The 17,992-nt window shown below is 39.3% G+C and overlaps 1 protein-coding gene across 1 annotated transcript; it reads left to right on the forward strand.

The window, feature by feature from the left end:
* Positions 1 to 948: 948 nt before the first annotated feature.
* On the forward strand, positions 949 to 17,168 carry LOC117408806 (myozenin-2-like). Its single transcript, XM_034014127.3, has 6 exons — positions 949 to 1,086; positions 1,948 to 2,053; positions 4,386 to 4,555; positions 5,474 to 5,621; positions 13,864 to 14,047; positions 16,353 to 17,168. The coding sequence occupies exons 2-6, from the start codon at positions 1,978 to 1,980 to the stop codon at positions 16,585 to 16,587; spliced, it is 813 nt and encodes a 270-aa protein (XP_033870018.2). The 5' UTR covers positions 949 to 1,086; positions 1,948 to 1,977; the 3' UTR covers positions 16,588 to 17,168.
* Positions 17,169 to 17,992: the final 824 nt, after the last annotated feature.

A 17,992-nucleotide genomic window follows, 5' to 3' on the forward strand; every position in this document is an offset into this window, starting at 1 on the left:
GCTCGCTTAGACCCTTCCTGGCAGAGGACGAGGTCAGCGTGGTTGGGAAGTGAAGGATGGAGAAAAACAAAAAAAATCAAGACAGAGAACAAGGACATGACTTGATGTTTAAATAGGGAGATTGCCAGATATTTACAGACTGGGGGAGGAGCCCTAGCTCCTGCCCCTTGAACCACACACAAGGTTACAAAAAACTTGTCTTTTATCGCAGCACTATTATGATACTGTGAACAGCCGCTATTTTGTTTGGTTGGAGTCATTTCCAAGGGGGTAGAGATTAAATAATATTGAACTTGGTGTAATCAGATTACACAGCCAAATTTACAAGGTTGTGGTTGAGGGAGTTTCAAAGTAAAAATAGATAAATAAAAGGAGCAAACATGTTTCCTCTGCAATCCGCTAAACAGCTAATCATTATTTGTTTGGCTATGACTGTACATTGACTTTATTTGAAAAAAAAACTACGAAGACAAAACAGCCCACATAAGGAAGAAACCTTTATTATATGTAACAGTTTTATCTCGGAAAAGAAAGAAAATGAGAGGAATATACCCCCCCCCCCTCCCCCTTTAAACAGAAACTTTCTCCAGTGGTGTGCTGCTGGCTGCTGATATCCAAGCACACTGACATAACAGAAACAATCAGTGAAGTGGTAAGCCTCAGTCACTGCATGACCTTGTCAGAGTCACAGCTCCACAAGATTCTGTATCAGTGGATTTATTTCACAACTTTTAGTGCAGGGTAAGGCCTCCATGCAACCAAAGAAACATGCATGGGTTCTTGAAATAAATATTCCTGGGCATAGTTGTCAAAAAGTCCTCTGAAAAGATAGGATGTTGCAGCCCAGTCCCCCTCATGTCCCTGCAGCTGAGGAAATGCGAGTGGTTGGAGTGTTTGGGTCTATATTTAGTTGGCTGATGTAAGCTGCATGCCAGTTACTTTGGACAGACTGACATACCCCCAGTTTACTTCAGTACTGGGTATCGTGCAGACCCACGCAGATCAAACTACATAAGGCTGACCCCTAAGTCCCTGCCTAAACCTTGGAGGGAAACCCAGCCTAGCTCAAACGGGACCTATAGACAGGTAAGTTGTTGTTTAATTCATATATCCAGTATGTACCTTCTTATACTGGTGTATATCACACAAACTGAATTGTTCTGACCCCCAGACATTCACCTTGAACATAGATCATTGTTGGTCTGGTATAGATAGCTATGTACAATGTTACTTACTATAAACAAATTGTTACCTTTCAGTTTTTAATGTAGTTTTCCAAGTGAATCTTTTTTCTTGCAGTGAATTATTTCACCTATTCTTTCATAAAATATTTTGAATTCTTTCAGTTTTTGACATTGTGTTAATCATTTCAATGAAAAGATATGTTGATATTGATATTTGGATATAACATTGCTGTTGTCCATTACAATAACACTACATTAGTTTTATTGTAGACAATAATAAAAAAAAAAAGTTTTAGGAAACCATAAATATGGATATTACATTTATAAATACTTGCAATCGCAGACACATATTATGGAGCACTGAAGATTACTCTGAAATTTGTTTACTGAATTATAATATTTAATAATTTCATATAGTTTTAGATCTATATTTGTATACAGGTTCATTTCCTGTTCATATTTAAGCACTTATAACTTTAGGTACAACAGTGCATACAGTACATTCTGAATTCTCTGGAGTGAGTGTTGGCCAATGCATTCTAATGGTCAGCAATTATTAGCCATTTATTTAACAGCATCTTGGTCCAAATATGGCCATGCAAGTTCCTAGGATTAGTTCAAACCAACCAGTCTGGAGTTACTGGTATAAAAACATATTGATACAGAAGGCTGGTATTCTCAATCACCTGTGGGTTGGACTAGGAATCTTGCACACCCACATTTTAGAATAAACTATTCAGTATTGCTTTTCATTATTTTTCAGTGTTTCAACTAACAGACATCAGAGAAAATTATGTCACACAGCATGATGACGACCAAGGAGAGGAAGATGCAGGCTGCAGCCATTATAAGAGAAATCCAAGGAACTGGTATGATGCTGCCAACCCAGCCCCCATTACCATGTTACTTACATTTCCTAGGAACATTTTTTAACCTTTAATTCAGCTTCTAAATGCCATTGACCCTGCTTGTGCCCTTTGCCATAAATAAGTCAATGGGCTGTTTTACTACCTATGGTAACTAATCCTTCTGTAGTTGCCTCTGTCCTTTGAATGCTATTTTTGAGATGAACAACTGTTTGTAGCTGTTGGGAAGGATGAAGCTCTATGACAGCTGATGAACATTCCTCGTGGACAGCCTTTCAGGCCTAGATTGGGTTTTGACATCAACACTTCATGCATTTCATTTGGGTATGCAGCAGGGAATTTTAATAATTATCAGGATGGAATATTTATTTAACTGTTTAATATTCAGAGCTTGGCTGGATAAACTCTTGAGCAGCTTGTTTACTAATGTGTCACTGGGAGTGACGTCAGCCAAAGCACTTGGTTACAGCAACCACATTTATCACATGCTAGTATTTATTTATAATAAGTTCTGTCATTTTATTTGAAGAATATGGGGCCATACTTTGAAACTCAAAAGCTAAAGTACATCAGACGGGATTATGATCTTTGAGTAACTAGCAAGAACAAATAACTGCTCCTTTTTTTCTAATTTTATACTGTTAGGTTTAATTCCACTCAGAAAATTCTAACAAATTAACAAATTTAGGCCTTAGCAAATTTCATCACAATTGAACAAACAATTTTCTAGAAATATGCAAAACTGATAAGTGTGACATATGTACATATGAGGATATGTAACCCCTGCAGATTATAATAAAGGAAGTGTGAGGGTTTAATTCATTAATTAAATAGTGTTGACCTCACTATTTTGGAAAAAAACTCAAGACCAAGAATTTTGAATGGGGCCACACTGCTAGAATGCTGAGGTTTAATTGAAAAGCCAGGTGTGTCTGCACCATTGACCTATGTGCTCCATGCTAATGCAGGAGTGTGCTTGAATGACACATGCTTTGTGGGGGGTACCACAGTGTTTTTCTCACTGTGCTTTGAGTTTATATAAAATATTTAGAAAATAAAGTGCACATCTAACCAGGAAAGATATGCTACTGTATAAATTAAATTATTCTGTTAATTGACAAGCATTTTCATGTACTAATGATTTATAAGAAAGTGCAACAATTCATAACTAGCACCTGTAACTATTTTATCGCTTCCCTCAAAGGTAACATGGAATGCAACATTCAGTTTGAACTACTTAGTAATGATATATAGCTCATTTGGCATTGGAACAGTAGATTATGGAAATTGTCATGAGTGGATTAAACATGATAGGCCACTGACACCATCTCTCTCTATAAATACAATTTTGAAATCCTTTCAGTGCAGTTCGTTGGAAACGATATGGTATCAAAGAACACACATACAGTCACACATACTGTACACATATACATGGGTTGGACAAGGAATTGGGGACGCCTGACATAGCACTAGTAATAGGGTATAGGGCCACCAGGGTGAACTGGTTTGTGTGTTTAAATAGTTAAACAGGGAAACATAACCGTACCTCTATGATTACCGCAGTCTCTTTTCCTGGCTAACTTTCGTTTTTTTAAACAAAGACAAAGGGACCTTTTCATAATTGAATAACACTATACAACTAATTTTAAGCTCCATAGAATAGGGAAATAATGCAATTTACAAAATGGCTCTGTATTGTTTGAGTTAATTCCCCTCTTTGATTAAGCAATAAACCTCTACTATGTTGAGTTTCACAGTCCACCCTAATTACATAAGATTAGTGGTCTGAGATTAAGGTCTTGCTTGTCTGATGCTAAAACTGATGCATTGTTCTTTATTTATATTCTGATGATGTAATAAAAAGATGATTTAAGAGCAACTGCAGAACTTAAACTACATCTGGGTATATCATTGGCTTTGGTTGTGTTTGCGTGTGTAGTGTTCAATTACAGCAGATATAAAATATTCCTCTTAGATAAAGATCTCGAGGGAACACTCATATTTCAACAACATCGAACACTCTTCTGCTAACCAAAGGTCAAAATAATCAGATTATGTATATTTATATATATAATCTGATGTTGTAAAAACAAAACAACACAAAGCATAGTTTACATTCAGAACTGAATGTTTTTATGGATGATTACAAATAATGGGCATGTCCGCTACTGTACACATTCACAATTTACAGCAAGGTCTGGAATATTGACTTGCAGGAGAATCACAAGGATATAGTCTTAAAGGTACAAATAATGTCAGTGAATTTGACTATTTTGGGAACAAACATGCATCAATTCTTGTGTGAGCCTGTGTGATCACTTGTGTTTGGTTTTAGAGTCCGATTCCATGGACCTTGGAAAAAAGATCAGCACGCCCAAAGACATCATGTTGGAAGAGCTATCCTTGCAGTCCAACAGGGGCTCCAGGCTCTTCAAAATGCGTCAGCGGAGATCTGAAAAATACACTTTCGAAAGCTTCCAGAATGAAACCAACATGCAAATGGATGTAAGCAATTAAAATATTTCATTCAGATGCAAAATCCATTCAAATCCAACAACACAATCACTTGACGAATCGCACTGTTCCAAATTTTGTTGCATTGCTAATCAGATGCAGAGTTGAATTCACCTGTTGGCTGTTTCATTCAGGTTCCTTTGTCATACATTGTACTGTACATACAATTTGTCCATAGATTTTCACGCCCCATGAATATTTTATGTTTATATGTTGTATGTAGTGTGTTATTGTTGGTACATGGGATATAAAGTGGAGCACAAGTGATGTAAACTGTATTATTATTATTATTTATTTCTTAACAGACACCCTTATCCAGGGCGACTTACAATTGTTACAAGATATCACATTATTTTTTACATTCAATTACATTATTTTTTACATACAATTACCCGTTTATACAGTTGGGTTTTTATTGGAGCAATCTAGGTAAAGTACCTTGCTCAAGGGATTGAACCCACGACCCTCCGGTCAAGAGTCCAGAGCCCTAACCACTACTCCACACTGCTTCGTATTTAAGCACGGCGATTGCACAATCACAAATCACTCTCAGGGTTGCTGTGTTCGCAGTGCAGACAGAGAGAGAGAGAGAGGAGAAACAATAACGAAAATAAATAACAATTGCTACTCGTGCTGGAAGGACCAGCACGACACTTGTTTTGGGGTTTGCCCACTGTTTTGTTTATCTATTTATTTTGGCCAATGTGTCATTTGTTTTGTGCGTGTTTCGTGTTTTGTTCAACCTGTTTATTTGGCCCTTTATTATTAAATATGCGCAACAGTGCATTCACTGAAACAGTCTGTGTCCATCTATTTCCTGGTCTGACATCACCACACAAGCCATCGTGTGACAGCTCCATATGAACCCATATGAATCCAAATAATTTTTTTTTTTGTATTTCTCCCTAGAACGGTGTTCCTCTTCAAGCTCAGAATAGCGAAGCAACAGAAAATGGCAAAGGAGATGGCAACAGCTTAGATGTTGGACACTCACCCAAAACACCACCAAATACACCCGACCCCAGAACCCCACTTAACCCAGACAATATTGCTCCAGGTCGGTAAATTAGACAGATGATAGGTATAAAATAAAAAATGGGTTTGTTTTGTATAAGCTGTGTTTTTTTGTTTCAGTGTTTCAGGATAGTTCAATGTATTTCATCACGTTTGCATCAGCTAAGCCAGGCTTGTGGAAAATAATCAGAATATTGAGAGGAACGGTAGTTCCTCGTGCCAAGTTATCAGCGAGAACTGCCAGAGACTTTCTATACAGCAAGGATAGTTTGTGTTTTCAGGGTATTGGCACAGCAAAAGTAAATCAGCCAAAAGCACCATTTCACTTTTAATTTGTAGTTCCCAACACTTAGGCGAAATTTAGAAAAAAAAGTCAATACCTGTGTAACAGGGGAGATTTGTGCTGACTGTTTAACGGATGCATGGTTCTGCAGGAAGAGGGCAGCAACCCGTAAAATCCGCCTGTCAGTCATGGCAATGACACGGAGAGGTGGGACGAGGGTGTGTGGTCTCTCCCTCTCTCTGAATGTTTGGGAGGCGGGCCTTGGGGGATTGCTGGGCCTATAAAATAACGCTCTGTTGTTCCCTCAGGTCAGCCCCTATAGGATGACAAACGAGCGAGCAGAAGCTCTACTGCCGGACCGAGAATGACCGGAGAATGAAAACAAAACAAAACAAAAGGAAATAAAATAAATATAGGGGTAGCGGAGAAACCGTGGGCAGGCCCCAAAAGTATAGACCGTAGTCTGAAGGAACAGTGGAGTGTAGGACGGAGACCTGGACCGTGCGGGTAGCGATGGTCGGGTAAATGCTGCAGCACCTTTATTTTGTAGTTTTGTTAGTAGTGTTTTGTTTTCCCTTTTTCTTTGTGCCTTTTGTTTTCATTATTATTTTGAGCACTTATATGTGCACTGGACTGTATACCGGTATTGGTAACCCTGTGGTCCTGATTACTGTTGTCAGTATACAGGCCACGGACAACAGTGCCCGCTGCAGGTAAAAATAAATCAGTGCGCCTGAATGGCGTTACAAATAAAGTTTTGTCTCCTGTGTGTCAGTGAATTGCCCACCACCCTTCCACACATGGTGTCAGAGAAGTGGGATTCACTGGCACTACAGTAGTGCAAGAACCAAGGGAGACAAAATGGATCCCCAACAGTTCGCCACCATGAGGGACCTCCTGTGCCAAACACTAATGGAGGCCGTGCAGGTGGATGCCAGACCTGCGGAACCAGACCCAGGATTATAGCAGCTGACAAAAATGATGGCAGAGGATCGACCCGACGCCTACCTGGAGATATTCGAGGCTATGGTGATCTCTGCCGGGTGGGCTCAAGCACAGTGGGCTAGCCACCTCATGCCACAGCTGATGGGGGAGGCGCAGGTGGCGGCGAGTACCTTGGATCCAGTGGCAATGATGGACTACCCCATGCTGAAAGCTGCCATCCTCAACCGTGTGGCGGTGACTCCGGAGGGCTACCGTCGCAAATTCCGGGAGGAGAGATTCTCTGCGGAGGATCACTGCAGAGCCATCGCTCACCGTTTGCAGGATTACGCCAGGGGATGGCTGAGCCCAGGAGCGACCACTACTGCCAGGCTGGTGGAAGTGATTATAGTCGACCGGTTCCTGGAGTGCTTGGCTGCAGGGCCATGCTTATGGGTGCAACGACAGGCACCCGCCACCCTGGATCGGGCAATCCAATTGGCAGAGCAGTACCAGGCAGCAGAACCAATGCCCGCTAAGCTGCCTGGAAACAGCGCTACTCCAGCACTACCCCCTCTACTGGCCCCAGGGAGGGTGAGGGACTGGGGGGGAGGGGTTGCCAGGTCTTTGGACGGAGTGTGGCAGTAGGAGCTCCCAGCCCGAGAACTGGGGAAGGGACAAGACCAAAGCGAGGCTTGTGACACGGTTCTATTGGCTAGGGCTGAATGCTGACGTCAGACGTTTTTGCGAATGCTGTGGGGAGTGTCAGAAGGCCAGCCCTAGAGCCGTCCCACGAACCCCATTGGTGCCATTGCCATTAGTGGAAGCTTCGTTTGAGCGTATTGGAGTAGATATAGTTGGACCGCTAGAGAGGAGTGCGGCGGGATACACACACCTATTGGTCATTTTGGATTACGCTACGCGTATCATGTGAACCTCCTGAAGCCCTGGTTGCAACAGGAGGCTTTGTTAGTGGCGCAAGCAGATGACGTCACAGACCTGGGACCTGATCTTTCTGTGCTGGTGAAGAAAGGGTTGGTACAGATTGCAGATAATCTGATACCAACACAGAAATGTCAGGCTCGGACACTGGTGGAGGAGTTTCCTGATGTGTTTTCTCCCATCCCGAGGCAGACTCGAGTAGCCCACCATCACATTTAAGTTAAGCCTGGGGCGCCAGTTCGCCAGAGGCCGTGCGGCATACCTGAATGCAAACGGCAGGTAACAAAGGCAGAAATTGACAAGATGCTCAGACTGGGTGTAATAGAGAAGTCCCAAAGTGACTGGAACAGTCCGATTGTTTTAATCAATAAGATGGATGGGTCAACTCGATTTTGCATTGACTTCAGGCGAGTTAATGAAAAATCGAAGTTTGACGCTTATCCCATGCCCGGGGTAGATGAGTTGCTAGAGCGTCTAGGCACGGCTCATTTTATGACGACACTGGATTTAACGAAGGGGTACTGGCAAATACCCCTGACCCCGGAATCCAGAGATAGGACGGTGTTTTCGACTCCCTTTGGGTTGTACAAATTTAGGACCATGCCCTTTGGGTTGCACGGAGCACCAGCCACTTTCCAGCGGATGATGGATTGCATTTTGCAGCCCCATCAGCAGTACGCCGCTGCTTACATAGGTGAAGTGGTTCTCCACAGTGAGGATTGGCCAAGTCATCTGTGTAAGGTAGCGGCGGTGCTGCAATCTTTGCAGGAGGCTGGGCTCACTGCTAACCCAAAGAAATGTGCCATTGGGAAGAGTGAGTCTGAGTATTTGGGGTATCGAGTAGGGAGCGGCCAGATCAGACCACTGATTGCTAAGGTGAAAGCCTTGGCTGACTGGCTGGTCCCTATGACCAAAACCCAGGTGTGCTCTTTCTTGGGGCTAGCGGGCTATTATAGGAGGTTAATTCCGAGCTTCGCCCTTGACAAACGTCACCTGGAAGGCTGCCCTAAATATGGTTCGGTGTACAGAGTCGTGCCAGAAAGCCTTTCTCGCCTGAAGCGAAGGCTATTTAGCAAGCCAGTACTGTGCAGTCCTGACTTCAGTAAGAGGTTCACCCTGCTCCTTTTCCTCACGTTTTTTAGCAGATTTTTGCAGACCCCAGGCACCTTTATCCATGCATATATATATATATATATATATATATATATATATATATATATATATATTACAGGACATCCGAGTTTAATGACAATTAACTTGTTTTGTCAACATGGAAATACACTAGGGAACAAACTTATTGTGATGTCTATATCATTTATATTAAATGATTTATTTCTGTTTTAAAATGGAACATTTGCCTGCAAAAAATATATTTTTATATATACAGTGCCTTGCGAAAGTATTCGGCCCCCTTGAACTTTGCGACCTTTTTCCACATTTCAGGCTTCAAACATAAAGATATGAAACTGTAATTTTTTGTGAAGAATCAACAACAAGTGGGACACAATCATGAAGTGGAAAGAAATTTATTGGATATTTCAAACTTTTTTAACAAATAAAAAACTGAAAAATTGGGCGTGCAAAATTATTCAGCCCCCTTAAGTTAATACTTTGTAGCGCCACCTTTTGCTGCGATTACAGCTGTAAGTCGCTTGGGGTATGTCTCTATCAGTTTTGCACATCGAGAGACTGAAATTTTTGCCCATTCCTCCTTGCAAAACAGCTCGAGCTCAGTGAGGTTGGATGGAGAGCATTTGTGAACAGCAGTTTTCAGTTCTTTCCACAGATTCTCGATTGGATTCAGGTCTGGACTTTGACCTGGCCATTCTAACACCTGGATATGTTTATTTGTGAACCATTCCATTGTAGATTTTGCTTTATGTTTTGGATCATTGTCTTGTTGGAAGACAAATCTCCGTCCCAGTCTCAGGTCTTTTGCAGACTCCATCAGGTTTTCTTCCAGAATGGTCCTGTATTTGGCTCCATCCATCTTCCCATCAATTTTAACCATCTTCCCTGTCCCTGCTGAAGAAAAGCAGGCCCAAACCATGATGCTGCCACCACCATGTTTGACAGTGGGGATGGTGTGTTCAGGGTGATGAGCTGTGTTGCTTTTACGCCAAACATAACGTTTTGCATTGTTGCCAAAAAGTTCGATTTTGGTTTCATCTGACCAGAGCACCTTCTTCCACATGTTTGGTGTGTCTCCCAGGTGGCTTGTGGCAAACTGTAAACGACACTTTTTATGGATATCTTTAAGAAATGGCTTTCTTCTTGCCACTCTTCCATAAAGGCCAGATTTGTGCAGTATACGACTGATTGTTGTCCTATGGACAGAGTCTCCCACCTCAGCTGTAGATCTCTGCAGTTCATCCAGAGTGATCATGGGCCTCTTGGCTGCATCTCTGATCAGTCTTCTCCTTGTATGAGCTGAAAGTTTAGAGGGACGGCCAGGTCTTGGTAGATTTGCAGTGGTCTGATACTCCTTCCATTTAAATATTATCGCTTGCACAGTGCTCCTTGGGATGTTTAAAGCTTGGGAAATCTTTTTGTATCCAAATCCGGCTTTAAACTTCTCCACAACAGTATCTCGGACCTGCCTGGTGTGTTCCTTGTTCTTCATGATGCTCTCTGCGCTTTAAACGGACCTCTGAGACTATCACAGTGCAGGTGCATTTATACGAAGACTTGATTACACACAGGTGGATTCTATTTATCATCATCAGTCATTTAGGTCAACATTGGATCATTCAGAGATCCTCACTGAACTTCTGGAGAGAGTTTGCTGCACTGAAAGTAAAGGGGCTGAATAATTTTGCACGCCCAATTTTTCAGTTCTTTATTTGTTAAAAAAGTTTGACATATCCAATAAATTTCGTTCCACTTCATGATTGTGTCCCACTTGTTGTTGATTCTTCACAAAAAATTACAGTTTCATATCTTTATGTTTGAAGCCTGAAATGTGGCAAAAGGTCACAAAGTTCAAGGGGGCCGAATACTTTCGCAAGGCACTGTACTACAAGTATATATATTTATAAAAAAAGGTCTGGCATGCATGGGATTTGAAACTATATACTTTGGTTTATAAGCCTGTTGTGTTACTGTCATCAGTGCTATACATGATTAATTGAGAAAACAAGCAGTATGTTGAAAGATGAAGTCAGCCAGCTGAGAATTCTTGGGACTTATTTTTTACATGTTGGAGATTTTGGGGATTTTTTTAGTCATCTTCATCTGATCACCATCATCATCATTCTGAGATTCTGATCTTGATCTCTGAAATATTTTGGTTTCCTGTCAATGTAACGCTCATTGTGGTCCTGTCACAAAGATGGCCGGAGTGGGTGGCGTCAGACCAGATGCAGGAAATAAAACAACAGAGAGGTGTGGTTTGGTGGAGCTGAGCGAATGCTTTTGCTCAGCATTTAATAAACAGAACAGAAAATAAAAAGGTTGAACAAACAAACACAAGCACAAAACAGGACACGGCACTATACGCCAAAATAAAAAGACAAACAAAACGGACTAGACAGACAAACACGGTGAGCAGATACGTTTAACTATTATTATTATTATTATTATTATTATTATTATTATTATTATTATTATTATTATTATTATTATTATTATTACCTCCGTCTCCAATCCCGTTCTCCACTCACTGAACACCCAACCCCTATACATACTGTTGTGCTGGGATTCAATTACTAATTAATTATTCACTTGAATCCCAGCACGTGAATTAATTCTGTGCAACCCCGTGCTCACATATTACATTTAACCAGCACGTGAAGTGATTTGTGCCCTCCTCGTGCCTAAATACAAATCTGCATTTTTAAATACACGTGAAACACAGACCCGTTTATATCCCGTGTACCAATGACTATACACCAACATTTACACACACATGCACCATACAACACATAATATGCACACAGGGGCGGGGCACATTGCCATAGGTCCCTATTGAAGCAAGGAAGTACGGTTCCTCTCGATACTGGTTGATGAGAGTAATGCTATTTGTGGTCCCCACTGGACAAAAAGGAACATTAATTTCTGAGAATTAGCTATGCTGAAGGATAGCCTATATATTTGGTAAAAGTAAAACATAAATAAATAAATACATTAATAAATATTGAAATAAATTAATACATAAATCAATACATAGACATTTCTTTCTTTATCTATTCTGATATTTATTTATTTATTTTTCACTATCAGATATAATCACTGCCATTTAATACTGTACGAAATGAAAATATATACTCAACAGTTCTTGTTCAGTTGTATATTAGTGAAGATTTTTGTACACAAAGATGGTCATGCTTTCATACATTTTTACTTTCAAATAAAAAAATATATTTTAATGACCCGGACAATTGATTTGTTGCAGGACTTGTTGTCTGTTCAGTTTGTCTCATCTGTCTTTTATGTTACATGTATTGTAAGGGGAATGGGTCACGCTGTTACTTGGCATGGGAAGGGGGAGTGAGTGAATGAGTGAGGAGAATGTGTGTTGTTGTTTTCAGGGGTTGCACAGCATGGATGTGACTGGTTGATGAGCCGGACAGTGGTGGGAAATGACGGGAGGATATATAATAAGGGGGTGCATGAGTCTGGAGACTGGAGACAGTCCAGCACTGAACTTGAATGAGAAACTGTGGGTGCAACTGAGCGAGCGTGTGAGCTGTGACCAGAGAATATGCAGTGAAAGTGCCAAGACTAAAATGTAGGGTTATTATTTTGGTGCTGTGAATTCTGGGTGCCATTTTGAGAATTCAACACCGTCTTCCTGAGGACTACTTCCTAAACATGAAAATGTTACAATATACTAAATTAACGGATCAAGCTTACTATGATAGTTTGCAAAATCAGATGAAAGCTTTCAATACAATCGGGATAATACGTCATTTACAAAATCTTGTTCGTCTTGTGGCTTGTTAAAAACTGGAACTTTACTGCTGTACTACTTGCAAATGTTGTGAAATGGAAGGACAAACTTTGTGGCGTGAAAGCTAGGGCATCTGCATTGCACGCTCCATTAGAAGCAAAAAAAAATAAAAATGCCAAGTTATCAAAAGTGCCCAGCCATTTAAAGTGGGGATATCAAAAACACAAGCCAAGTTTCAAGAAACCATTGGGGCAACCTTGCCCAGCACAAAGCAAATAGGCACAACTGTAAAACCAATGGGGGCCAAGGTTGCCCTAATTGTTTCTTCTAACTTGTATAAAAAACACAAGCTGAGTTAGAAGAAACAGTTGGGGCAACCTTGCCCAGCACCAAGCAAATAGGCACAACTGTGAAAGCTTTTTGAGGCACAATAAAAGCGGACTGAACTTGCATCAAAAACACAAGCCAAGTTAGTAAGACAAGCAGATATTCACTAGATCTTATTTCATTATACCTGCCTAGTCAACATATAGTACCGTAACTATAGCATTTGAAAGTTTAGGAAGAATTTTGAGATGTTTTATATTATAATTACAGTATATCCAGTGTTTAATATATAGTCCCTTTGGGAACCTAAATATTCATAAAACACAGTAATACAGTAAGCGAAATATTCAATAAAATAATGCATGTCTAAGGAACTAGTTCATGGATCCAGCTCAGTTCTAGGAAGAATGGAAATAATGCCCCAAGACTGCAGTCAATCGTATCTTTACTGCCTGTTTCTTTCATGATGTTTAGTTTGGGAAAATTATTGTTTTAATGAGTGTAAAGGGGATTGCCTTTGGAATGTACAAAGTCACCCTAAAAACATAAACATTCTAGTTGAGAGTCAATTGAGATAGACCAGATTCACAATTGATTAATGTACAATAATTTGTTAACAGGATGTAAACATTTTTGAACATTGCAACAATGCATTCAAACTTAAAAATAACCATTAAGACCAATTTGAATAATAGTGTGCCCTGTGTTTATATATAAACAGACGTAGACCCAAATGCAGCCTCGAAAAACCAATCTCACTAACAATACATGTCAGTCTCATTAGACTATTTGTGTACAATACACCATGGAAGACCCTGTTTAAAGTTTTAGAAACGCTACTGTGAGACAATCAAGAGATGGCCTAGTATGTTTAAGTTTGACATTCACACTGAGATTATATGTGATGTTTCCCAAATGCAGGATATGGTGGACCCTTGAAGGACATTCCTCCTGAGAGGTTTAATACCACAGCTGTCCCGAAATCCTACCACTCTCCTTGGGAACAAGCCATCATCAATGATCCTAACCTGCTGGATACTTTACACCCCAAGATGCCACTGCCTGAACTAAAGCAGGACGGGCAGGATTTTAAAAGCTTCAACAGGTAAATACACAGAGGCCTGCAATTACAATTGCAATATACAAAGGAATAATCAATCAAAAAAAATTACTGAGATAAACAGTTGTCAAGCTTGTAATATAAATACCACAGCAATTTGGATTAGAGAAGCTCAATGGAGCAGAGCCGGTGCAGACAGTAAACTTGATGTGGGGGAGAGAATCTGCATCAGAAATGGAGGAGGGTGGGAAAGCAAAAACAAAACCATAAATAGGACTGTAATCTAAAAAATATGGGATGTACACAAAAGGTTTATATGATAAAAAAATATATATACAGTATATATTTCAGTATTTTTCAGACAAAAGCCCTTTTTCATCTCTCTTTCTGTCTATATACCGTAAAACTTTAAATAAACTCCCCTGTGTTTAATATTTACAATATTTGCCAGTAGCCCTGGCGCCTATTGGAGACCAGCGACTATTTGAGTCTTGCTGTTTATTATGTAACATCACTAACATCTGCAAATACTTCAGATGCAATCATGAAAAAGCTGCCTGCACACAACCTTATAGAAACGACATAAGTAAATTACACCATTCCAGCAACATCATTAAAGGTTGTGTCAGTGGGTAATAACAGTTTGTATTATAATAATACAGTAAAATCCACTAAAGACAGCCCTGTAAATATCCGAACACAAGCGTGTATTAAGGTAGGCTTGCCTCACAATACAAAAAAAACAACAACAAAAAACGTGGTTTTAAAATTAATAAAAGCAATAAGTATTATCTTTATTAACACATATTATATTTACTGTTCACCCTCAAAACGTGTGCATTGGTAAGCATGGACAATCGATGAAAACTTAACCAGCAACTAATCTTCATTGCAAAACAACCGCATGAAATACTGTGTTAATACGAAAAATAAATTCATACTGTTGGCACACAACACGCTAAAAAAATGCTTCAAACTATTTAAAGATTAACAATAAAATCAATGCAAGTGCCAGATTAACAATAAAATCAATGCAAGTACCAGATTAACAATAAAATCAATGTAAGTACCAGTTTTATCACAAAATACAAATATTCATTGGAAGGCTCAAATGCACGAAATACTGTTAATACAAAAATCAATAACAAAGGAAAACACGTACAAATACACTGAAAGGCAACCCTGTTAATATCAGAAAACAAATTTGTATTTTACTTACTTTCAGCACACTCAAAAAAGCTTTACAACTGGTTTTAAAACGAACAACATCATAAAAATAACTGTATGCATTACGTGTACCGCATTATATTATTATTAATAACCCGGCGTTTAAAAGAGACCCCGCGTCTATTTACCATATTTCCCAGCAGCCCCGGCGCGTATTAGAGACCGCCAATTATTTGACGTTTTACGGTACAGTGCTCACCTGTTATAACGCGCCTCATTATAGTGTGTAATCGGTTATAACACGGTAGGGTCATGACTCACATTTGCTCCATAATGCCATTACAGTAGCCCTGTTATACTCGTTATAAGGCGGAACACAAATAGCACCGTCTTGTAACTATGGCTCCCCACTATAGCGTTATAAAGGGTGAGCACTGTATATAATTAGATTAAAAAATAATATGATGTACATAAAAGATTTAAATGATTAAAAATGTATTATTTCAGCTGTGTAGAAAGAATCTAGCTAAAGAAGGGCTTTTGTCCTAAACATCTTATAGTTTTAGCCTTATCGACTCCGATGTTTATTTAATGTTTCGATAATTATAAATTTGGTTAATTCATAGATTTTGAATTTGGTCAGTAAATTTAACCCACATTTTAAATGTACTGTAAGATGTATTGTAGTGTACTGTTATAGGTTCCCATGCAAAATCTATTTTATTTTAAAGTCAGTATACAACTTTGTAATGTCACCTTGGAAAATTTCATTACAGAATGGAGTAGTGGTTAGGGCTCTGGGCTCTTGACCAGAGGGTCATGGGTTCAATCCCCAGTGGGGACACTGCTGCTGTACCCTTTAGCAAGGTACTTTACCTAGATTGCTCCAGTAAAAACCCAACTGTATAAAATGGTAATAGTATGTAAAAATAATGTGATATCTTGTAACAATTGTAAGTTGCCCTGGATAAGGGTCAGCTAAGAAATAAATAATAATGTAACCTGCCAGATACCGACACCAAATGTTAGACAAAAACATTTAATGACTAATACTATGGGTTGCAAACATATTGCAGCTGATACTGACAAGTGTAATTGCACTGCTTAATATGGCCTCTATTTTCAAGCTTCTTAAAAGATTACATACTGACACATGGCATCCTCTATTTTTTTACACCTTCAGAGTGGCTACTCCTTTCGGTGGTTTTGACAAAGGCTCCAGGATCATCACGTTCAGCGCACCAGAGATGGACATGAGCTTTATGAATGCTGCCCTAAAACCCACAGATTTCCAAGACCTAGTTGGCAAGCGCCCCACTTTCAACAGGACGGCCCAGGGTTGGATATCAGATGGCACCCCTGTTGTCATCCCTGTTGTGCCTTTTGAATCCTTCATCCCTGAGTCTGATGACCTTTGAAGTGCTAAAATAACAAAAAGATCTGATACCGTACAATAAATATGATGGTTTGCACATAATGTATCACCCAGTATGTTGCAGCTGTATTTAGAGGCATGCAATTGTTTAAATGTGTTAGATAGACTTTACCGGGAGGGGGGCGGGGGTATGTTTAATTCAAAAGGCCCCTAACTGTGAAGTGAAACAAAATGTGTATAAATATAATATAAATGTATATTTTAATATTTAAATACCATGTTATTAAATACCTATAAATAAATATACTACCAGACGAGGATTCTTTTTTTTTATATATATATATAATGAAGAACAGCAAGTAAATTGAATGTCTTGTATGATACATTTTTTTGGGGGGGGGGAGGTTGTGTGTTAGTGGCCATGACTTTTTTGTATAAGAAATTATATGAGAGTGTCTTTGGCTTTTAGATAACATTTGCATATGAGAACTTAACTGTATTTTAGCATAAAATGATGATACTGTTCACAGAAGTACACCACTGGTATCATTCAAGTATACGTCAATATATGAGTACTAACATTGTAAAAGATTTTGAATAAATGCCTGCATTAAGATACTGGGACCACATTTGCACTGTTTCTTTACAGTTACATAATCTCACTGGAAATAGAAAACAGAAAATACTTCTGGTTATTACATGTGATGTTGTGTGTTTATCAATATAAATAGCAATGGCTATACATTCCTCTGCCCAAAAAATGCAGACCTTTTCCAATTGTTTTTTATTAGCATGTATTGGAGACTAGTTAACACAGAATTAAACAGAAAGTTTAGATCATTAAAATAGACTCCATTGTATTGCTTATGGTAGATGTTACATAGAAAGTACCTTGTAAACTGCCAGTGTACATCTAACATCATTCTCAATAAGGTGCTGCCTGTCACATCTAGTGAACAGAACTGTACAATTCAAACCCCAGGGTTACAAATAAGGCCTGTCAGTCAGGTGGCACTGTGTCAAGAATCATTACTTTTATTGGCTAATCTGAAAGGTATCAATCAAGCTGACTGATGTGTCTTCTCCCTCACAGCTTCAAATAGGTCAAACAGGTTACATCAAGTTGTAACATGAAATTCCTCTTCATGACACTTGATTTATGGAGGTAAGCAAATATACTACAGATTTGTGGGGAAATCCGACCTAGATAAAAAAAATAAAATAAAAAAAAACACAGCTGACCACTAGGTGGTCCAAATGACAGTAAACTAAGAAGTTTTCATTTTTGGAAAATGTTAGAATTCCAAGTAGAAAAAAAAAGGCTAATAATGGTTTAATATAGGATACTACATGAACATTTATGGAAGTAAAAGAAAAAAGAAACACTTCATGCAGTAATATATAAGAAGATAAGAAACGTTACAAACCAGAAGACAGCATTCGGCCCA

This window comes from Acipenser ruthenus, chromosome 2 (assembly GCF_902713425.1).
Source record: "Acipenser ruthenus chromosome 2, fAciRut3.2 maternal haplotype, whole genome shotgun sequence".
NCBI classification, from domain to species: domain Eukaryota; kingdom Metazoa; phylum Chordata; class Actinopteri; order Acipenseriformes; family Acipenseridae; genus Acipenser; species Acipenser ruthenus.